At 36.5% G+C, this 17,274-nt stretch overlaps 2 protein-coding genes across 4 annotated transcripts; one reads left to right on the top strand and one right to left on the bottom strand.

The window, feature by feature from the left end:
- Positions 1-458: 458 nt before the first annotated feature.
- On the bottom strand, positions 459-15,515 carry LOC5516419 (grainyhead-like protein 2 homolog). 3 transcript variants are annotated; one of them, XM_032386244.2, is made up of 21 exons: positions 15,364-15,515; positions 14,935-15,228; positions 12,425-12,488; positions 11,842-11,903; positions 11,397-11,463; positions 11,151-11,188; positions 10,583-10,724; positions 9,957-10,024; positions 8,885-8,961; positions 7,270-7,343; positions 6,348-6,459; positions 5,980-6,128; positions 5,601-5,705; positions 5,174-5,258; positions 4,957-5,081; positions 4,502-4,560; positions 3,967-4,015; positions 3,775-3,844; positions 2,886-2,974; positions 2,765-2,771; positions 459-2,450 (listed from the first exon to the last, which is right to left on the bottom strand). In XM_032386244.2, the coding sequence occupies exons 1-21, from the start codon at positions 15,381-15,383 to the stop codon at positions 2,422-2,424; spliced, it is 1,785 nt and encodes a 594-aa protein (XP_032242135.1). In that variant the 5' UTR covers positions 15,384-15,515; the 3' UTR covers positions 459-2,421. The 3 variants fall into 3 exon arrangements, with proteins under 3 accessions (XP_032242135.1, XP_032242134.1, XP_001636486.2); XM_032386243.2 differs by having other exon boundaries at positions 2,707-2,771; XM_001636436.3 differs by lacking the exons at positions 14,935-15,228; positions 15,364-15,515 and adding an exon at positions 14,486-14,641 and having other exon boundaries at positions 2,707-2,771.
- A 138-nt stretch (positions 15,516-15,653) lies between these two features.
- LOC5516476 lies at positions 15,654-17,047 on the top strand. Its single transcript, XM_001636497.3, has one exon. The coding sequence runs from the start codon at positions 15,846-15,848 to the stop codon at positions 16,629-16,631; it is 786 nt and encodes a 261-aa protein (XP_001636547.2). The 5' UTR covers positions 15,654-15,845; the 3' UTR covers positions 16,632-17,047.
- Positions 17,048-17,274: the final 227 nt, after the last annotated feature.

Consider the following 17,274-nt stretch of genomic DNA (forward strand, 5'->3'; position numbering starts at 1 on the left):
GTCCGACGGAAACCTCGACCGTTAAAAGACAAAAGAATCTATTAGAATCCGTGCTATTTAACAGGCCATCCGCTTTAAATTATCAATCACATCCCCAAAGAAACTTCCATCAATATTTTGGAATATTTTTCGCGTTTTCCGTTAAAAATCATCAGATATTGTTAGGTAATCGACCGGAAGTAAACTGGTGACAATGCAGCTTTAAGCATTTTTGTTTTATAAAAAGTGAACAAGTTGTTAGAGTGCTTGCAATAAAAGCGTGAAACTCTAAATATTGTCTTAGGTACAATGTTTCTTTTGCACTTGTTAATTCCCATAGAAATTTTCTGATGACGGGCTGTTTCAAACATCAGTAAGGTCAAGTTATTGTAGTACAAGCGAGTGGAGGCTAAAACACAGCATTCACTGAAAAATATAAGTTATAGGAGAGCAAGGGATGAGATTTATATAACAAATACTTCAAATACTTATTTTTATTTTATTTTCAAAGTTAAGTTGATACTTCATGTTAGTTTCTAAAAGCAGGAATACTTGGATAAATAACAATATACAAAGAATGATGAGAGCGTTGCATGTCAGTGCAATTATAACCAAAAAATGAAGCAGACAATCTCTGTCATGGCTTTAGGTCTAATTCATACAAAATGTTCTAATGTTAGAGTGATTTTCAAAAACCTGTGAAATACTATTTAGTTTATTAATTTAGTAATCTCTTTTTTCTATTTTGTTCTGGCTTGACTATTACACTTTAACAATTACATTTTGTTGCACAGGATTTTGAAAACCACTCTATAGGATAATTGTAATACTTAAAATCTTATGTTCTCAAAAATCTCTTATTCAGTACATTGTTCTTTGACACATATTTTTTTTTATTTTTTTATTTTTTTTTCAACAAAAATAGTTAAAAATTATGAGCTGACAAGACTGACTCCAACAAGCTGATCATCCCACTTACACTACCCTCTCATGCACAACATCACACTTTTCAACAGGGGCACAGCCAGGATTTTTCCTTGGGGTGGCCCAAAGTGATTTCTCAAGAACATTCTTTTCCAAATGAGACATAACAACTAAGACGTAATAGCTTTATTGGACCAGAAAAAGAGGGGGGACACCCTCCTGGCTACGCCCCTTTTTGGTCCTGTGTCTAATGCATAAAGAATAACTACTGATATATACAGTTATGATTGGGACCCTTGAAGTAAAGTTTCTTATTTATATAGTACATGATTTTTGTCGTTGAGACAGGTATTTATAAAGACACTACGTACAAGCCGTAAATGAAAATAAAACAAAACACTGGATGCCTGCCACCGCAGTCTTTTTCTAGAAACTTCTAGAATTATCTAAATGGAAGAAACAGGCACAGTTACTCTTAGCGCAAGCAAGACACACGTGTGACTGTGCCTAGTTCAGGTTCTAGGGTTCTTGCCAAACTATATGCATGCATTGAAGTAGTTATAGCAGGATTGTAGTACTCTGGTAAGCATGCCTCCAGACCTCAGAATCTAACTCTGCAATACGGCAGAACAGTGGTGTAATTTCTTGTAGCATTTTGTCTTCTACCTTGACACCACTGAGTAGAGAATACAAGACATTGTTGTGCTTGTGTTTTTTATACGTCTACAAGCTGAATTTGGTTTAAGTAGCTGATCTCTGAACGATTTCCATTTTCTCCAAACAGCAGCATTGCTTCTCTAGAATGAACTGCCAGTTATCATGATCTTCCGTAGAGTTATCCACCAGTTATCATGATCTTCTGTAGAGTTATCCACTAGTTCTCATGCTCTTCCGTAGAGTTATCCACCAGTTATCATGATCTTCCGTTGATTTATCTACCAGTTATCTTGCTATCCTGTAGAGTTATCCACCAGTTCTAATGCTCTTCCATAGAGTTATCTACCAGTTTTCATGCTCTTCCGTAGAGTTATCTACCAGTTTTCATGCTCTTCCGTAGAGTTATCTACCAGTTTTCATGCTCTTCCATAGAGTTATCCACCAGTTCTCATACCAGTATACCACACTTCTGTGGATTTATCTACCAGTATCACACACTTCTGTGGAGTTATCTACCAGTATCACACACTTCTTTGGAGTTATCTACCAGTATCACACACTTCTTTGGAGTTATCTACCAGTTACCATGCACTCCACTGGAAGCCTTGGTAGATTGCTCTCAGCAATTGAGTATTTGCTCATCAAGTCAAAGTGGACACCGGGTTGTCGGTTGTTTGCTCTTAGCACTTCAAAATACCACTTGGTATTCAAGGGTCAAGTCCTTGGTAGTTGGCTCTTAGCACTCATTACTCTCATCACTTCATAATACAACTCAGTATTTTAGCGTCAGGTCAAAGTGGCCAAGCTGGTTATCGAAATCAAGATTGATGATGAAGTCATCTTCATCAACAAACTGCTCAATCATGCGATCGTCCAGGTTAACCAGAATACTAAAATGTAGAATCAAAGATGTTGATTAGTACAAATTGATATATAAAATAAATAAAAGCAGAATGACTAGGGTATATAGTGGCCCTTGTGGGGATATTTGAGAGGTGGGATATGTGAGAGGTTTCCTTAACATTCACTATGTACAAAAACTATCTATGTGAAGATTGTAACCTACCATACTCCTCTAACCCAAGACAACACAGTAGTTCTTGAGACCTGTTAGATTCTGCACTAGGTTAGTTATTGCATACTTACCCTTTCTTTGTCTTCTTGTAAACATTTTTTATCATATCAACAGGCATCCCATACTTACTAGCAATCTGGGAAAAGGGAGAAGGAATAGATTATAAATGCATGCTTCATCATATAGTGAAGCCATAGTATGTCACTTTTTTATGAATAGATTTTGCCCATTTGGTGCTTTGTTTGCATACCTGGTTTGAAAGTTCTTTAATACAGAGATTGTCGAGCATCAGAGCATTGTAAACCTTTTCCTCTTCTTTTTTCACATAAATAGTGACAGCTACAAAACAATTTATCAGTTATACTTGAGATGTTTTTTTTAGAATATGTTGATGTCCATGGAAAACAAGAGTTAGAGAGCATTAGATTCGATTTTAAAAATGTATATTAGCATGAGAATGGAAGTGCAGAGTGAGCATGCAATAGTCTTCAATACATTTCCACTTGTTCCTGCTGGTCATAGGAAATAAGGATAAAAATACAGTGCATGCCTTGGTTTTAAGGCAAAAAGTTAGCAAAACACAAGGAAGGTAATAAAAAATTCACCCGTTTTTGGATTCTCACTGATATGTGCATGGAATTTTTCCTGAACCAAGGCTTGCAATGTATTTATACATGCATATCTTTCTGTTCAGTGGACAGTGGAAAAACAAGCACAAGTCAGAGCAAGGCGGTCATAATGCCTACTTGCCACGCTCATAAACAAGAGTGTGAGTGTACCTGAAGGAACTTTTAATAGACTGATTTGACAGAAACTACTTTGAAAACAGATTCTTGTCAGTAAAAAATTCGAAAATACATGATTTACTGAAAAAATCCTTCCTTTCACTGTAAAATCTAATGCTTCATAATGATATCCCTATCTCCTTTCTTGAGTTTGTCTTTGTCCATATAAGAATGGAAAGCTACTTCAGACAAACTGGGGTTTTTGGAAAGGTACAGCACACATGATCAAATAAAAGGGACAATAGGAGTCCTGGGTTTCATACCTTGGGGTGCTACATAATTAAGAAGGGAGTGAGCACTCTTGGGGATAGTATGGGCAAGTCTGGTTCGTATGGCAATTACAGCTTGCTTTACCTGGTCTGTTTGTTTTATGGACTCTCTGGACTTTTCTACTTGGAGCAACTTCAAGGTCAGCTAATTCATCCTGCAATTATTTCATAGTTTCTTTAAGTATTCTTATTTTCAAATTGCTTAAAATAAAGAGTAGGTGCACCAAATTTACGGTTTCTTTTAGGAAGATGATGAAAACGATCAGACCCCACTAACCTTTGCCATGGTCAGTGCAGACTGGATAGTTCTTTTGTGTTCACGTTCTCTGCAAAGTGAAGATATAAAAAAATGTTCAGAACTAGGTCTGTAGCAGATGGCAACATTTCTTGGGGAGCCCAGAAAATCAAAACATAACAAGGGAATTTATATCAGCAAGCAGTTCCCTTGTGGGAAATTAGTCCAGTATCAGTCTAGCATAAAAAAAAACTATACGGTTCACAAATTTCAGGTTAAGATTAAGCAAAATCTTTCATGTGACCGATCTTTGCTGGAGAAGTCTGCTCGACTGACAACAAGACAAAGGAAATGCAATACAAATCAAGAGTTTTTATCTAAAGAGAACCTACATAAAAACGTGAATAGTTTTTTTTTTTAAAAAATGCCCCTACTGCAAGCGGACTACTTTGCAGCACTTCCAAACATGGGAGGTGCCATCTTTGCTCTGACAGCATTTTACTGGCAAAGCTGGTGTTGTCACGAGGGGCTCAGGGCACTCACAAGACACTAAAAGTCTTTATGACTAAAAATGTACCTGATTGTTGCCATCAAAGCTGATGTCTGGAGAGTGGAATCTTCTGAAGTGAGAAGACTCTACAATGCAAAACAACCTTCAATCAGTATTCAGGTAGATATTAAGCCATCCAAAAGAGAGGGGTGAACAATAATGGCATACCCCATTCAGAAGTATTCAAAAATACTATGAGTAGTGAGTGGTTGAATGAGTTAGTATGGGTGAAGGAATAGTCTTAAATACATAGGGCAAAACTTTTCCAGTACTGTATGCATTTTTCTCAAAGGTTTAAGACTAAAGGTAGAAGTTTTATGTGTGCTTTGTGGGGATGTACTTTTAAATTGTTTAATGAAAAGTAAACAGCACAGACATTCATTATGGCATCACAGGTTCATGGATGTGAACTGAACCCTTACTATAACAGGCTTGGGACCCTAAAGGCACAGTGATTCCACCTGGAAAAGAAACACTCTTACCCCTGAAGGGCTTCGCATCACAGGGTTAAACATCACAGGCTTGGGCCCTAAAGGAGTGGTGCTAAGGAGCTGTGTGTACTTGCTTGGCGGATGGAATAGGTTGGTGGGTGATATCATAGTGGGATCTGCACACAGTAAATAAAGAGAACTATTAGTATTTTTAAATACTAAAATCAGGTAAAATGAATGATATCTAAGCAAATCAAAGGTTCCTTACCTGCACCGATAGGGTTTTGTTTCATCCATTTCTGCATTCTTCTTTCTGCTGATTTGGATTCATCTTTGTTTTTTCTCTCTGCACCCTAAATGCAAAGCACATTGGCTACAGTTGGTTTATGCAAAATTTACTTCAAGTAACTTTGGTCATGTACAGTATGGCTTTGAGTCTTTGAATCTGTACAAAACTCCTTGATATAGAAAGGTTGGACAGAGCTCATTCCTATGGACAGGGTTTACAGGTAAGAGATCATTCATAAAGAAAGGTGAGAGTTATCACGATATAGAAAAGGTTACAGTACAGCTTGCTGTCAGAAGCAAGTCAGAAGCAAAAATGACCATAGGAATTTACTCATGCTGGTTATAATGAGCTAATAATGATATTTAATTATGATAATGATAATAAATCATTGATTTTTATAACATACCTTATCTCGGAAGACCTTGATCTGACAGAAAGCTCTGTGGACTGGCTCAGCATCAGGATTGTCGACATCCTCATAAGTATCAATTTGAAGATGAAGAGGAATACCCTGTAACCAAAATACATGTTATTATGCACAAGTATTATGCAAAAGCTCATAATTCAACAGTGCCCACTGGACAAAGGCACTATGGATCCATCAATACAGTTTATGCCAAGGTGTCACTGTGTGATTCTAGGCTCCAAGGATCCTTGCTGGTATGACAATGAAAGTTGCAGGCATAATGGAATTTGAAACAAGACTATGAGTCATACTATGTCCATGCATATTAAAATAAAGATCAGAAGTACACGACAAGCGCTAGTAGAACAAGGGAACCCACCTTTACTCCCTTCTGAGGTGAAAAGTCTGTACTAAGGCAGTTAATTCTGATTACAATCTTTGCGTTAAGATGGGGGCTCCATGTAAATCCTGCCGCATTGTATGCTTGGTCGGTTATATTTTCGTCTATGTTTTGACATGACTTGCGATCTACAACACAAAACAATAACCTCTCACATCACCATTGTAATGCAATTATACTCTTCCCTCTAGATAAAGTTCTTCAGGCCATCATTTTGCACTCCCTAACATCAAAGTCTGTAAATCTGACTTCAGTGACAGAGTTGTTATTGGTTGATATTCAAAACTCTTATCAATTTGAAAAATGCAACTCTTCTTGCACAACACAACACATGTTTTGTGTCTTACCTATATCAAATGCTCTTTGCTGTGGATTGGGCTGCTGGCTATGCCAGTAATTCCAGTGTTCAAGTTCTGCACGAGGATCCTTCTCATCGCGGAACACAAGGTGAACAACAGACTAAAAATGGAATTGATGTTACACAGGAATACAAAACAGTTTAGAAAATTACTAGAAACTTAAAGAAAAGGACAATGTACAGCAGCAGTGTCACATCGAATAGTGTAACATACAGTAAAAACCCGCATGTTAGAACCTAGGTTTTTTTTTCAGTTTGGCAAAACAGGTTCTTATATTTTGGGGTACTGGGTAACAATTAAGGCAAAATAGGTTATTATAAGGTTCTTAATTTTTTCCAAGTTGCTTAATTAACAGTAGGATTCACAATACTGAAGTGTGAATGGACCAAATGCATAACCATTTTGCTATAGAGATATCAAACTGTATGTATGTTGTATCTGTTATATTCTTATCATGGAACAGTAAAATGCTTAGCAAATTTACATCTAAAGCCCCATAATCTGTTTCATTTTCAATGGAGTAACCCATCATATGAACCTTTTGAATTTTTAGGCTTAGTTGGTTCTCATATTTTGGGATATTTAAATCCAAAATTTCTATAGGTTTTTAAATCACTAGGTTCTTATAATGGGTTTTTACTGTATACACTCTTTTTTTATAAGAACCTTTTTATAAGAACATCCAGGCTTAAATTTCACCAAATTTTTAAAAAATACTGAGGCTGAGATAGCAAAAATTCTATTTTAGTCCTGATGCGTTGTAAAATGCAGAATTGAATTGTGTTCATAGTTAAGAACATATTCAGCCAAAAAATAAGAACGGCCCAGCCTAAACTGAAAATTAGACATTCTTATAAAAAAGAGGGTAACTAGTAAAATAATATATAATAATTAAAGACAAGTTACATACCTTGACCCTGATAATATCTTCCTCAGTAGATGGGGGATCAAAGTTCCCTTCAAAATCTATTGCATAGAACTGACCTGTATAGAGAGATACCTAAAGTCAGCACAGCAGCTACTGAAAGCTAAGGTATTGAGTGGATTAAGCAATCTGTTATTCATGCAATTAGTGCCAAGATATACACTAATCAACAAAATGCTGTGTAAAGCATTTAAGCAAGATCTTGGAGGAAATAACATCTTACGAGACCACAGACAAAGGTTATCACCTAGATAGAAGTTTTTACAATGAAATCATGTTAATTCAGTATATATCAACCCAAGGTTAAACAAGTATGTTGTATGCTTCCAACAAAGGGCTAACCCTCCAAATGTCAGGGCAACTACTCTGTTTTACAGAGGTGTACAACCTCTTTTATCAACCTTGTGGTGATTTATGGCTTGTTTACACCACACCTTCACAGACCATCTAGTTATTCTTCATAGTCTTTCTAGTAATATCATGTTAAAAAGGACATCATTGTGACCAACAAAACTATTAAACTAAGAAGAAAGAGAGGGAGAGGTATTTCAATCGTAGCAGCTAGTATCAATAATATTAGTTACTAGTATCAATAATACATATTAGTTACTAGTATCAATAATATTAGTTACTAGTATCAATAATATTAGTTACTAGTATCAATAATATTAGTTACTAGTATCAATAATACATATTAGTTACTAGTATCAATAATATTAGTTACTAGTATCAATAATATTAGTTACTAGTATCAATAATATTAGTTACTAGTATCAATAATACATGTATTAGTTACTAGTATCAATAATATTAGTTCCTAGTATCAATAATACATGTATTAGTTACTAGTATCAATAATATTAGTTACTAGTATCAATAATACATATTAGTTACTAGTATCAATAATATTAGTTCCTAGTATCAATAATACATGTATTAGTTACTAGTATCAATAATATTAGTTACTAGTATCAATAATATTAGTTACTAGTATCAATAATATTAGTTACTAGTATCAATAATACATATTAGTTACTAGTATCAATAATACATATTAGTTACTAGTATCAATAATACATATTAGTTACTAGTATCAATAATATTAGTTACTAGTATCAATAATACATGTATTAGTTACTAGTATCAATAATATTAGTTCCTAGTATCAATAATATTAGTTACTAGTATCAATAATATTAGTTACTAGTATCAATAATACATATTAGTTACTAGTATCAATAATATTAGTTACTAGTATCAATAATACATATTAGTTACTAGTATCAATAATATTAGTTCCTAGTATCAATAATACATATTAGTTACTAGTATCAATAATATTAGTTACTAGTATCAATAATACATATTAGTTACTAGTATCAATAATACATGTATCAGTTACTAGTATCAATAATATTAGTTACTAGTATCAATAATATTAGTTACTAGTATCAATAATATTAGTTACTAGTATCAATAGTACATATTAGTTACTAGTATCAATAATACATATCAGTTACTAGTATCAATAATATTAGTTACTAGTCTTTTGTGAATGTACATTCAACCAAAATCACCCTTGCCACTTCACTGAACTCACCCTTATTTAAATAAGTTAAAGTATCATCCCCTCGCCTCTGTACTATTGAGGTAGGAGCTTCTAATATGAAGGTATATCTGTTGAACAAGCCAAAAAATCCCATAACAGTCAAATTAGGTATAACATTGCTAGCAGAGCAAATACAAGAATAACTAACCCCTTGCTTGTTTTGCTCTTGGACTATATTCAAAAATGCACCCCAGGCTATGACATGACCACTTCCTGTTTCTAATGACCTATTGAACATCCTGGTGTGGGGGGTGCATTTATCTCAAATGATGATGGTTCATTTGATACTATGACTTTATAAGAATTTCAAGAAGCACAAAGCAATACAAATAATGAAGTTTCACTTGTTGTTAATTAAAGTTCACTTCTAGCAATCTAGCAAAGAAAAATGTAGATAAGCTTTGGAATTCTAAACAGGGAAATGAATTTGATTGAAATTTTAATCATCAACAGAGCTTTGAAAACTGATGCTGTTCTTGGTGGTGTTAAAAAGGTTCAAATCATTTCCTGTTTTGGCAGGAAAACCTAAAACAGCACACTTTCCTTATATTAGTTTAAAAAGATGAATATTGACAAAGACTACTACAGTGGTGTTGCACTGCTGATCACAATGAAAAGAAAACCATGTAAATCAGATTATTATATGCAGAAAATCAAAATATTGTTATTTGTAGGTTTCAAACACAGTGCAAGGTCATAAAAATGTCTGCATTCTTGATTGCTACATTGGTCCAAAAACGAAAACAATACACAGACTACAAATTTTTTTGCAGTTTTCTTTTGTGAGGGTCATTTTAGTAGACTACCAGGTTGAGACATAAAAATGGAAAGAAAAGTTGTAACCACAAAATGATCTTCAGCAATAACTAAGAAGACACAAAGATGGGGACTAATTTAGGGTGCACATATTTTATCCAGTATTTTTATTGACATGTTGATTTACATGACAAACATGCTTATTTTGCTATCCAATCTCCACAAGCAGCACCAAATGCTACATTCTATCGTGATAGTTCACTTGATGTTAGAAAAAATTCCAGAAGCAGAAAAACGCAACACATACTTATCCTGGGCAGAGAATACGGTGGGAGTGGCCTTGAGGGCAGCACTATAAGGGCCAAAGTTATAAGCCTGCAATATAAAGAACACAAAGACGTATGAGCTACTGTGTTATGAATTGCCTTACTATAGCAGAAGTGTGGCCTGCCTTGGGTAGTGGGGGTTGAGGGCAGCACTAATGGGCTAAGGTTATAAGCCTGTAATATAGTATCATAAAGATGCCTAAACTTCTGTGGTGTGGCTGGAAATATTGTGGCAAGGGTGTGGCCTGCCTTGATAAGGGGGTGGGCTTTTGAGGGTGGCAATATATGAATCAAATTTGCAAGCCTGATTTACAAAAACATAGAGAGGTTTACATTTATGTGTGACTTATCTTACTGTGGCAAGTGGGCCTGCCTTGGTAATGGGGTGTGGTGGGGGTGTGTGGTTGGGGTTGGTGGTGTGTGGTGTGTGACACTTGCAGCAAAGTACCTAAAACGACTGTTAAAAAGTCACGACTTATTATGTATTCATTCTCCAAACATGTTGAATGTCAGGTGTGTGACAGACTATTATCGTGGTATGCTTGCAAAGTGCCGTGAATTCTAATATGCAGTGATTTCTTTGCTGGAAGTGGATATAGAATCTCACCTCAGGAGGTGTCTGGCTGAGGGCTATCGAGGAAACATCACTGACTTGACCTTGTTGGTTGGTTTTGTTAGTAGATGAGCCAGAGGGAAAAGAGAGAGGTCGAGAAGAAGATGCTGCCTGTCTACTGCAGCTCTGTGGGGCACTAAAGAGGAGTCACAAGTCAGGTTGCAATTTAAAATCATTCTATTTAATGGAGACTGAAATTGGTAACAAATAGTATTCAAATAAAGGATATTCACCAAGTTTGTTTTCTTTTAGGTAAATGACTGCTAAATTTCTGATAAGGAGTTAATTGGGATAACAAATGGTATTTAAATCAAGGATAACAAATGGTATTTAAATCAAGGATAACAAATGGTATTCAAATGCGTCTAGTTACTTATAACTGTGAGGTTTATGTACAACTCTTATGTAACCACAATGAGAAAACAAATATTTTTTACTTTAATTTCTTCTAACCAAGGGTCCATACATCACAATGTCCATAAATGACACAGCAATCTTAGGCCGAGGGGAATATAATTGTATGAAGTATGATTAAAGTATTTATTATATTAATGTACAATACCTAGGCTGAGACTTGATCTGTTGAACAATCGCAAAACTCTACAGAGAAACACAAGGCTTAAGTAAACAGAATAAATAGGAAAATGTCACCACCTTCAGACAATGCTCAAGTAGACAATACTGAGCTCTAGAGCATTGTGTGACGGTTACTGGGCTCTAGCACATTGTGTGACAGTTACTGGGCTCAAGCACATTTTGTGACAGATATTACTGAGCTTAAGCGCATTATACAAAGAAGGCAACTGACCTGGACACTCTTGTCCCTTGAGTTCTCAGTTTTGTTATCAGAGATGTCGGTGGAACCACTGCTTGACCTTATCAAGAACAACAGATAATCAGTTTACACTGAAACCTCAGTATTATTAATAAGCAGTTAACACTGAAATCCTAGTACTTTTACTAGTATTAAAAAGTAGAGGAAACTTTTATTGTGCCAACATGACATACTGTGAAGACCCTTTTAGTGCCGCAAACAAAATTTTCACTGATTCTTTTCAAAATTATTTTCCAAAGTGAAAAGAAATTTAAACATGTGGACCCCATGTGCGGCATACCTGCCAATAGGTGGATTCTGACGTTAAATGGATAGTGAGTGATTGAGTGGAATAAACCATAACAATAAATTCACATAAGATGGCTAAAGATTATTTACACCAAATGACAAAAAGGTGTCACAAAACAAAACTACATACCCAACTTTCTGTGCAAGGCCCTGTTCCTTGATCTGCTGTATGGAGTGTAGAAAACTCAATGACTGAAATAAAAACAATAGCATCAAAAAGTGCAAAGCACTCTATTTCTCAGATGCAAGTAAATCCAGGTTGATGCTATACATGTAGATGACGCAGAAGAATCAAAAAGCTTTTCTATCTTCTCTTTTCCCTTGCTAGGATGTTGATGACGAAGAATGAGTGCTTGTAGCATTGAAACCTTTTGTTGATATTTTAGATATGGAACACAAGCACTTTATGAATACTATATAGTGGAAGCATGAAAAAAAATGTATATAGAGTGTATACATGTTTGCATTGCATAGATAAAACATGGTCTAATACATATCCTGAACTCCTGGATTGTGCATAACAATTACCTGCCCCCAAACCATACTTGTTGAAACAAGAAGTCTGATTTAACACTTGGTCAAATTATTTAGAAGCTTTAGAACTCCCATCATATATATATGATGATACCCCACAACATTTGAGGAAAAAAGCACCTCTTATTTGAGTAAAAATGTTAAAATCAAACCCTGCCAGTTGCTCTTATCATACACACCTCAGCATTGTTGGTATCTGAGTCACTCTCATTCCCTTGTGTAGTTGATGTTTGGTTGGAAGAGCTGTTAAAAATAATAGTTCCATTAACAACAGAAATATAATACAGCCTTTATTTAAGCTGAGATCCAACTTTTAAACACACACACAAAAAAACAATAAACTACATATCAAATACTAAACGTTTCTAAATGTCTCTGGTTGGGGTCCCCTTAGCTCTTAGTATAGAGAACTCTACATCAAAAGAATTTTGAAAAGACTTAACCAGGCTAAAAGGGGGGAATTTTACAGTTAGATATTCAGAGGATTTACTGTGCAAGGGCTCCTCATTCTCCCGGGAAACCAGTTGATTGACATCTACCAAAAATGACATTGAAGTGTTATTTTTTGTCTTGACTGTGTGTGAGACTGATAATGAATAGAAATGTTTATGTAAATACTGTGACTTGAGAGGGTAATAGGCCATAATCTAACACAGGACTTTTCTAGCATTGTTTAGAAGGTGTAACAGTACATAATAAAAGATATTTTCAATTCTGTATAATTGCGTTTAAGAGATCCTGTAAGAAACTTAAAAAAGCCTCCATTTTTTTTTAAAGTTGAAAGACAACACAAACTCAATTGCAGATCAAAGATAAAATAAACAGGATCTTAATTACTTCTGATATTTGATAAGGCAAAATATATACCATATTAATAATAATGATAATAAGAAGCCAGACAATCCCCTTTATCACCTGATAAATGGCGCAAGAATAAAGAGGGACACCCATTACAACCTGAGATCAGCAAGTGACATATTCAGTCACAAACCCACAAACACAGACAGTCTCGGAAATTTTGTTTCCTGTAAATATGCATGTGAATTATAATTCATAGATCCGATGCATGCATGAATATCCAATCAGAAAGCAGCAAATAGAAGACAGCGAAGTGCAACCCAAATGTCCCACAAATTGTACAACATATCCAATAAGGGAGGATTTATCTAAAATATAGACGTTTATAGGGGTTTTCTTGCGACTTGGAAAATAAAATACGGTCACCTAACATGACAAAAACTTGTCTTGTTGTCCAAGCTTGGTGAAAATCTTGTAGAGAAGCATAGAAATAGATAATGAGTTTGGTTGTTGAATGGAAACGTCAAGACTTAAGCTCAAAATATGAAAACTTGGAAATGATAACATAAAACAATGCTCTCTTACCTACTGTAGGTACTGTGTTTGTGTTTTCAAAGCTATTTTTGTCAAAGAAAAACAGGGCTAGCACTTTTTACACTGATCAGAAAATGCTTATTTGCTGGTCCAGATTCGCAGAAAAATATCTCAAACCAATCTAGTCTGCTCAATTGCCGACTTTTTGTTGGACCACATGGCTGTTATTGCATCATCTCTTTCCTGATTGGCTATTCGTGTGCACATGATTGACATGTCGGATCTATGGATTTATAGTGCCGCACGGCTTCATGCTGACCGGGCCTGTAATTCAGGTTCCAGGTGGCACGATTAAACACACTATTATTATTATTATTATTATTATCATTAATTTATATTAGCACTTTTCTCTTCCGGATCCAAAGCGCTTATTAATAAATAACAGGGCCATAGTCCCCCCCTCCCAATATTTTCAAAAATTATAAGGAAAGGACCAGTAGGGGCGTGTTGGTAGCCCCTTCTCGCAGTGCCAATTTAAAGTCTCTGTGATTTCAAAAATAAATATCAACTAATTATCGTCAAGTAAATCAAACTGGAGAATACATACAAGAAACATCAAAATTCTCAATACACCAAAAGAAGATTTTCAATAAAAAAAAGATTATAATACACCTGTTTTTTTCGACAACAAAAAAAACCTAACATATATTTTTTGCAAAACAAAAACAAAACAAACCACGACTACTTTTCTTTACAGTAAGGCAAGTAAAACTTAACTATAGAATTGTCTTCAATGTTTTGGAGTAGCTTATAACAGTAACTTACGAGATCCCAACCAAAGCAGACCAAACACGGTGGGACACACTCCCAAATAAAAACTTTATGCCATAATAGATGGAATAGCTTACATAAAAGGGTTCCATTCGATCTTCGATCCCATCATATGTTTCCTTTTTCGATTAAAACCCATCGGGACGGTTTAGACTTCAACTTGACATAAAAATATAACAGCTTTTGATATTCCCCATCAATACAAGGCTTTTATATAGGCCACAATAACCGGTATTTCTACCGGTTAAAAACTGGCCGCCAAAACAGGTTAAACGAGTTCGACCTTTCCTTTCGCATCGAACGAATATAAACTGGGTAGAAAACTGCGGGCAAGGAGAACAGTCGACAATGTAAAACGAACACATGTAACAATGGCAGTCAACGCATAAAAACATAGGCTCTTGAATATCTCGATCGCTTCACAGAAAGACCAAGCGTCACAAAGACTGCCGCCATCAACAATAAAGCACTACTTCTTCGCAAACTCTTAAACATGCGTTTTTTGGTTAAAAGATTAGAGGCTTACCCAGGGGATGTAGGTCCTTGGTTGGAGTCCTCGGCTACGCCGTAATAATCGTAGAGGAATCCCAGTGTGGATGCCATATTACTGTCTTCCCCGTTTACGAGAAGCTGCGTTGTAAGTGGTACGTCGGTCGTTGCTTGTGCAAAATACGCTTTCCACGCTCTCTCTTCCCTCTCCGGAGTCGATGATCCTGGGTTGCTCACCGATCCAATGGGTCTGGTCGAGCTTCCAGATGACATTACAACTGTAGTCCCCTCGCTGACTTTAGCGCTCATTTTCTCAGAGACGGTTTCTTTTCTAGCTCGCCAAAAATTCGGTGAAGAAATTGAGATGTCAAGAAGAAATCGAGCGAAAACGCTACAAACACGTCAAACCACACCAAACACAAACTCAATGGCTAGAATTTCCAACGAAATTTCTATAAGCTCTTACTTTAGCTCCGTTGTACTCATAACAGCCACGGCAATGTCACTCTTACAAACATCTTTTTAACCACATTTCCCTCGAAAGAACCAAATTTTATATCCAAAGAATATCCGAACGTGGTGCTAGCGAGGCCCATCCGACAATCGATCGACGAGCGATCGATAATTCACCGTTTGACCATATAAGGAATATCTCGAAGGAAAATGTTTACAACTCCTGGCCGAACATAGCATTTTGTCTAGGCCGACAGAAGCTAGGTCTAAGACCTTTTTTCAATCGGCCCAGCAGACAGCCCATCCCGGCCGATTCGCAAGTTCTATTGCACAGCGTTGTGGGATTATACATTCTAGAAAAATAAAAGATAGCCCTGGAAGGGGGAGGTATTCGGTAAACAGCTTACGTGAATAATTTACCACAGGCATTCCGATTCACGATAATACACCGGGTAAGGGTTTATTTGTTCTGGTCTCCTTTTTTATCGTTACGTAATGGGCAACCACGCTTCAAGGATGCAACCTTTGTTAACGGCCGCTGGCTTCGACTTCGGTATTCAGTGGGTTCTTTGGGCTTTTGCCTCAGCCTTTCGAACCGAAAAGTTTTACGACCTCGCTGGCTCTGCGACGTACATTTTTCTGGCCTGGCAAACTCTTCTTTCCTCCGGCAAGTTCAATTTTCGACAACTTGTGCAAACTGGCTGTGTCACCGCATGGGGATTACGACTTGGCTCGTTTCTCTTCGCCAGGGTTCTTCGTGACGGCCGAGACAGTCGCTTCGATAAAGTCCGGGACAATCCCAAGGTTTTCTTCATCTACTGGTCCATCCAAGGAGTATGGGTATTTATAACCCTGCTACCAACCCTACTTCTCAATACCAAACGGGAAGATCCGGAATTGGGATGGAAGGATTACCTAGGCTGGGGACTGTGGAGCGCGGGCTTCCTGTTAGAGGCTCTGGCAGATCATCAGAAAAGTGTGTTCAAGGCTAATCCATCAAGTAAGGGTAAATGGATCTCCACTGGTGTCTGGAGCCTTTGCCGTCACCCTAATTACCTCGGGGAGATAGTGTTGTGGACAGGATTGTTCATGTCTGCTAGCAGTGTAATGAAAGGTGTGGAGTATGGAAGCGTCATATCCCCTATCTTTGTCACTTTCCTACTTACCAAGGTGAGCGGCATACCAATCCAAGATCGCCAGGCACTCAAGCGTTGGGGAGATGTGGCAGCATACCAAGAGTATCGCAGGAAGACAGCCATGCTAATTCCATACATATGGTGAAGGAAGATTAAGTGTTCTATTCATTGTCAGAATTCCAGACAAGTAGAACAATAGTTAGTGTACAATGTAGTCCTAATGACTGCTACATAAGAAGACACCCATACAGACCCATACCTCACACACACAAAAAAGAAAAAAAATCCTGTATCTACCCAGTTTCCTACATAAATGATACCAAGTGTTCTGTCCATTGTAGAAATTACAATTAAAACTATGTAGTTTTCATGCACATTGTTATCAGATTAGATATCCATCCTTTGCTAAATTCCCATTTTGTTGGATTTCCATTGATGAATATTAAAGCTTTTTAAGTGCCACAACACTTATTCCTTGTAAGATAGGGTTTTGTCAGCAATCTCATATTTATCTTTGTTTTTGTGATGAATGATCCTAAATAAATGCAACTGCAACTACAATGCAGTTCTACTTCAACTCCTATGCTCCCTTCAACTCCTATCTTTTAACAAAGCCCATTGCAAGTTATGGGGTTAAGGACATGCATCCCCAAGAAGATTTAGAATCCAACCAAATCCAATGATTACACATTCTCTCTAAAAGCTCGATCAACAAACTACTAACATGCTAGGCAGACCTGAATGTCAGGGGATTGATGGCACGAATCCAAGGCAAACACAGTGTGCAC

This window comes from Nematostella vectensis, chromosome 10 (assembly GCF_932526225.1).
Source record: "Nematostella vectensis chromosome 10, jaNemVect1.1, whole genome shotgun sequence".
Taxonomy (NCBI): Eukaryota; Metazoa; Cnidaria; class Anthozoa; order Actiniaria; family Edwardsiidae; genus Nematostella; species Nematostella vectensis.

Excerpts from the sequence above, each read along its gene's own strand:
- LOC5516419 (XM_032386243.2), bottom strand. The coding sequence starts at position 15,383 with ATGAGTACAACGGAGCTAAA. Across the intron at positions 11,189-11,396 it reads CAAGGGACAAGAGTGTCCAG|AGTTTTGCGATTGTTCAACA; the intron begins GTCAGTTGCCTT and ends GTTTCTCTGTAG. Across the intron at positions 6,460-7,269 it reads AAGATATTATCAGGGTCAAG|TCTGTTGTTCACCTTGTGTT; the intron begins GTATGTAACTTG and ends TTCCATTTTTAG.
- LOC5516476 (XM_001636497.3), top strand. The coding sequence starts at position 15,846 with ATGGGCAACCACGCTTCAAGGATGCAACCTTTGTTAACGGCCGCTGGC.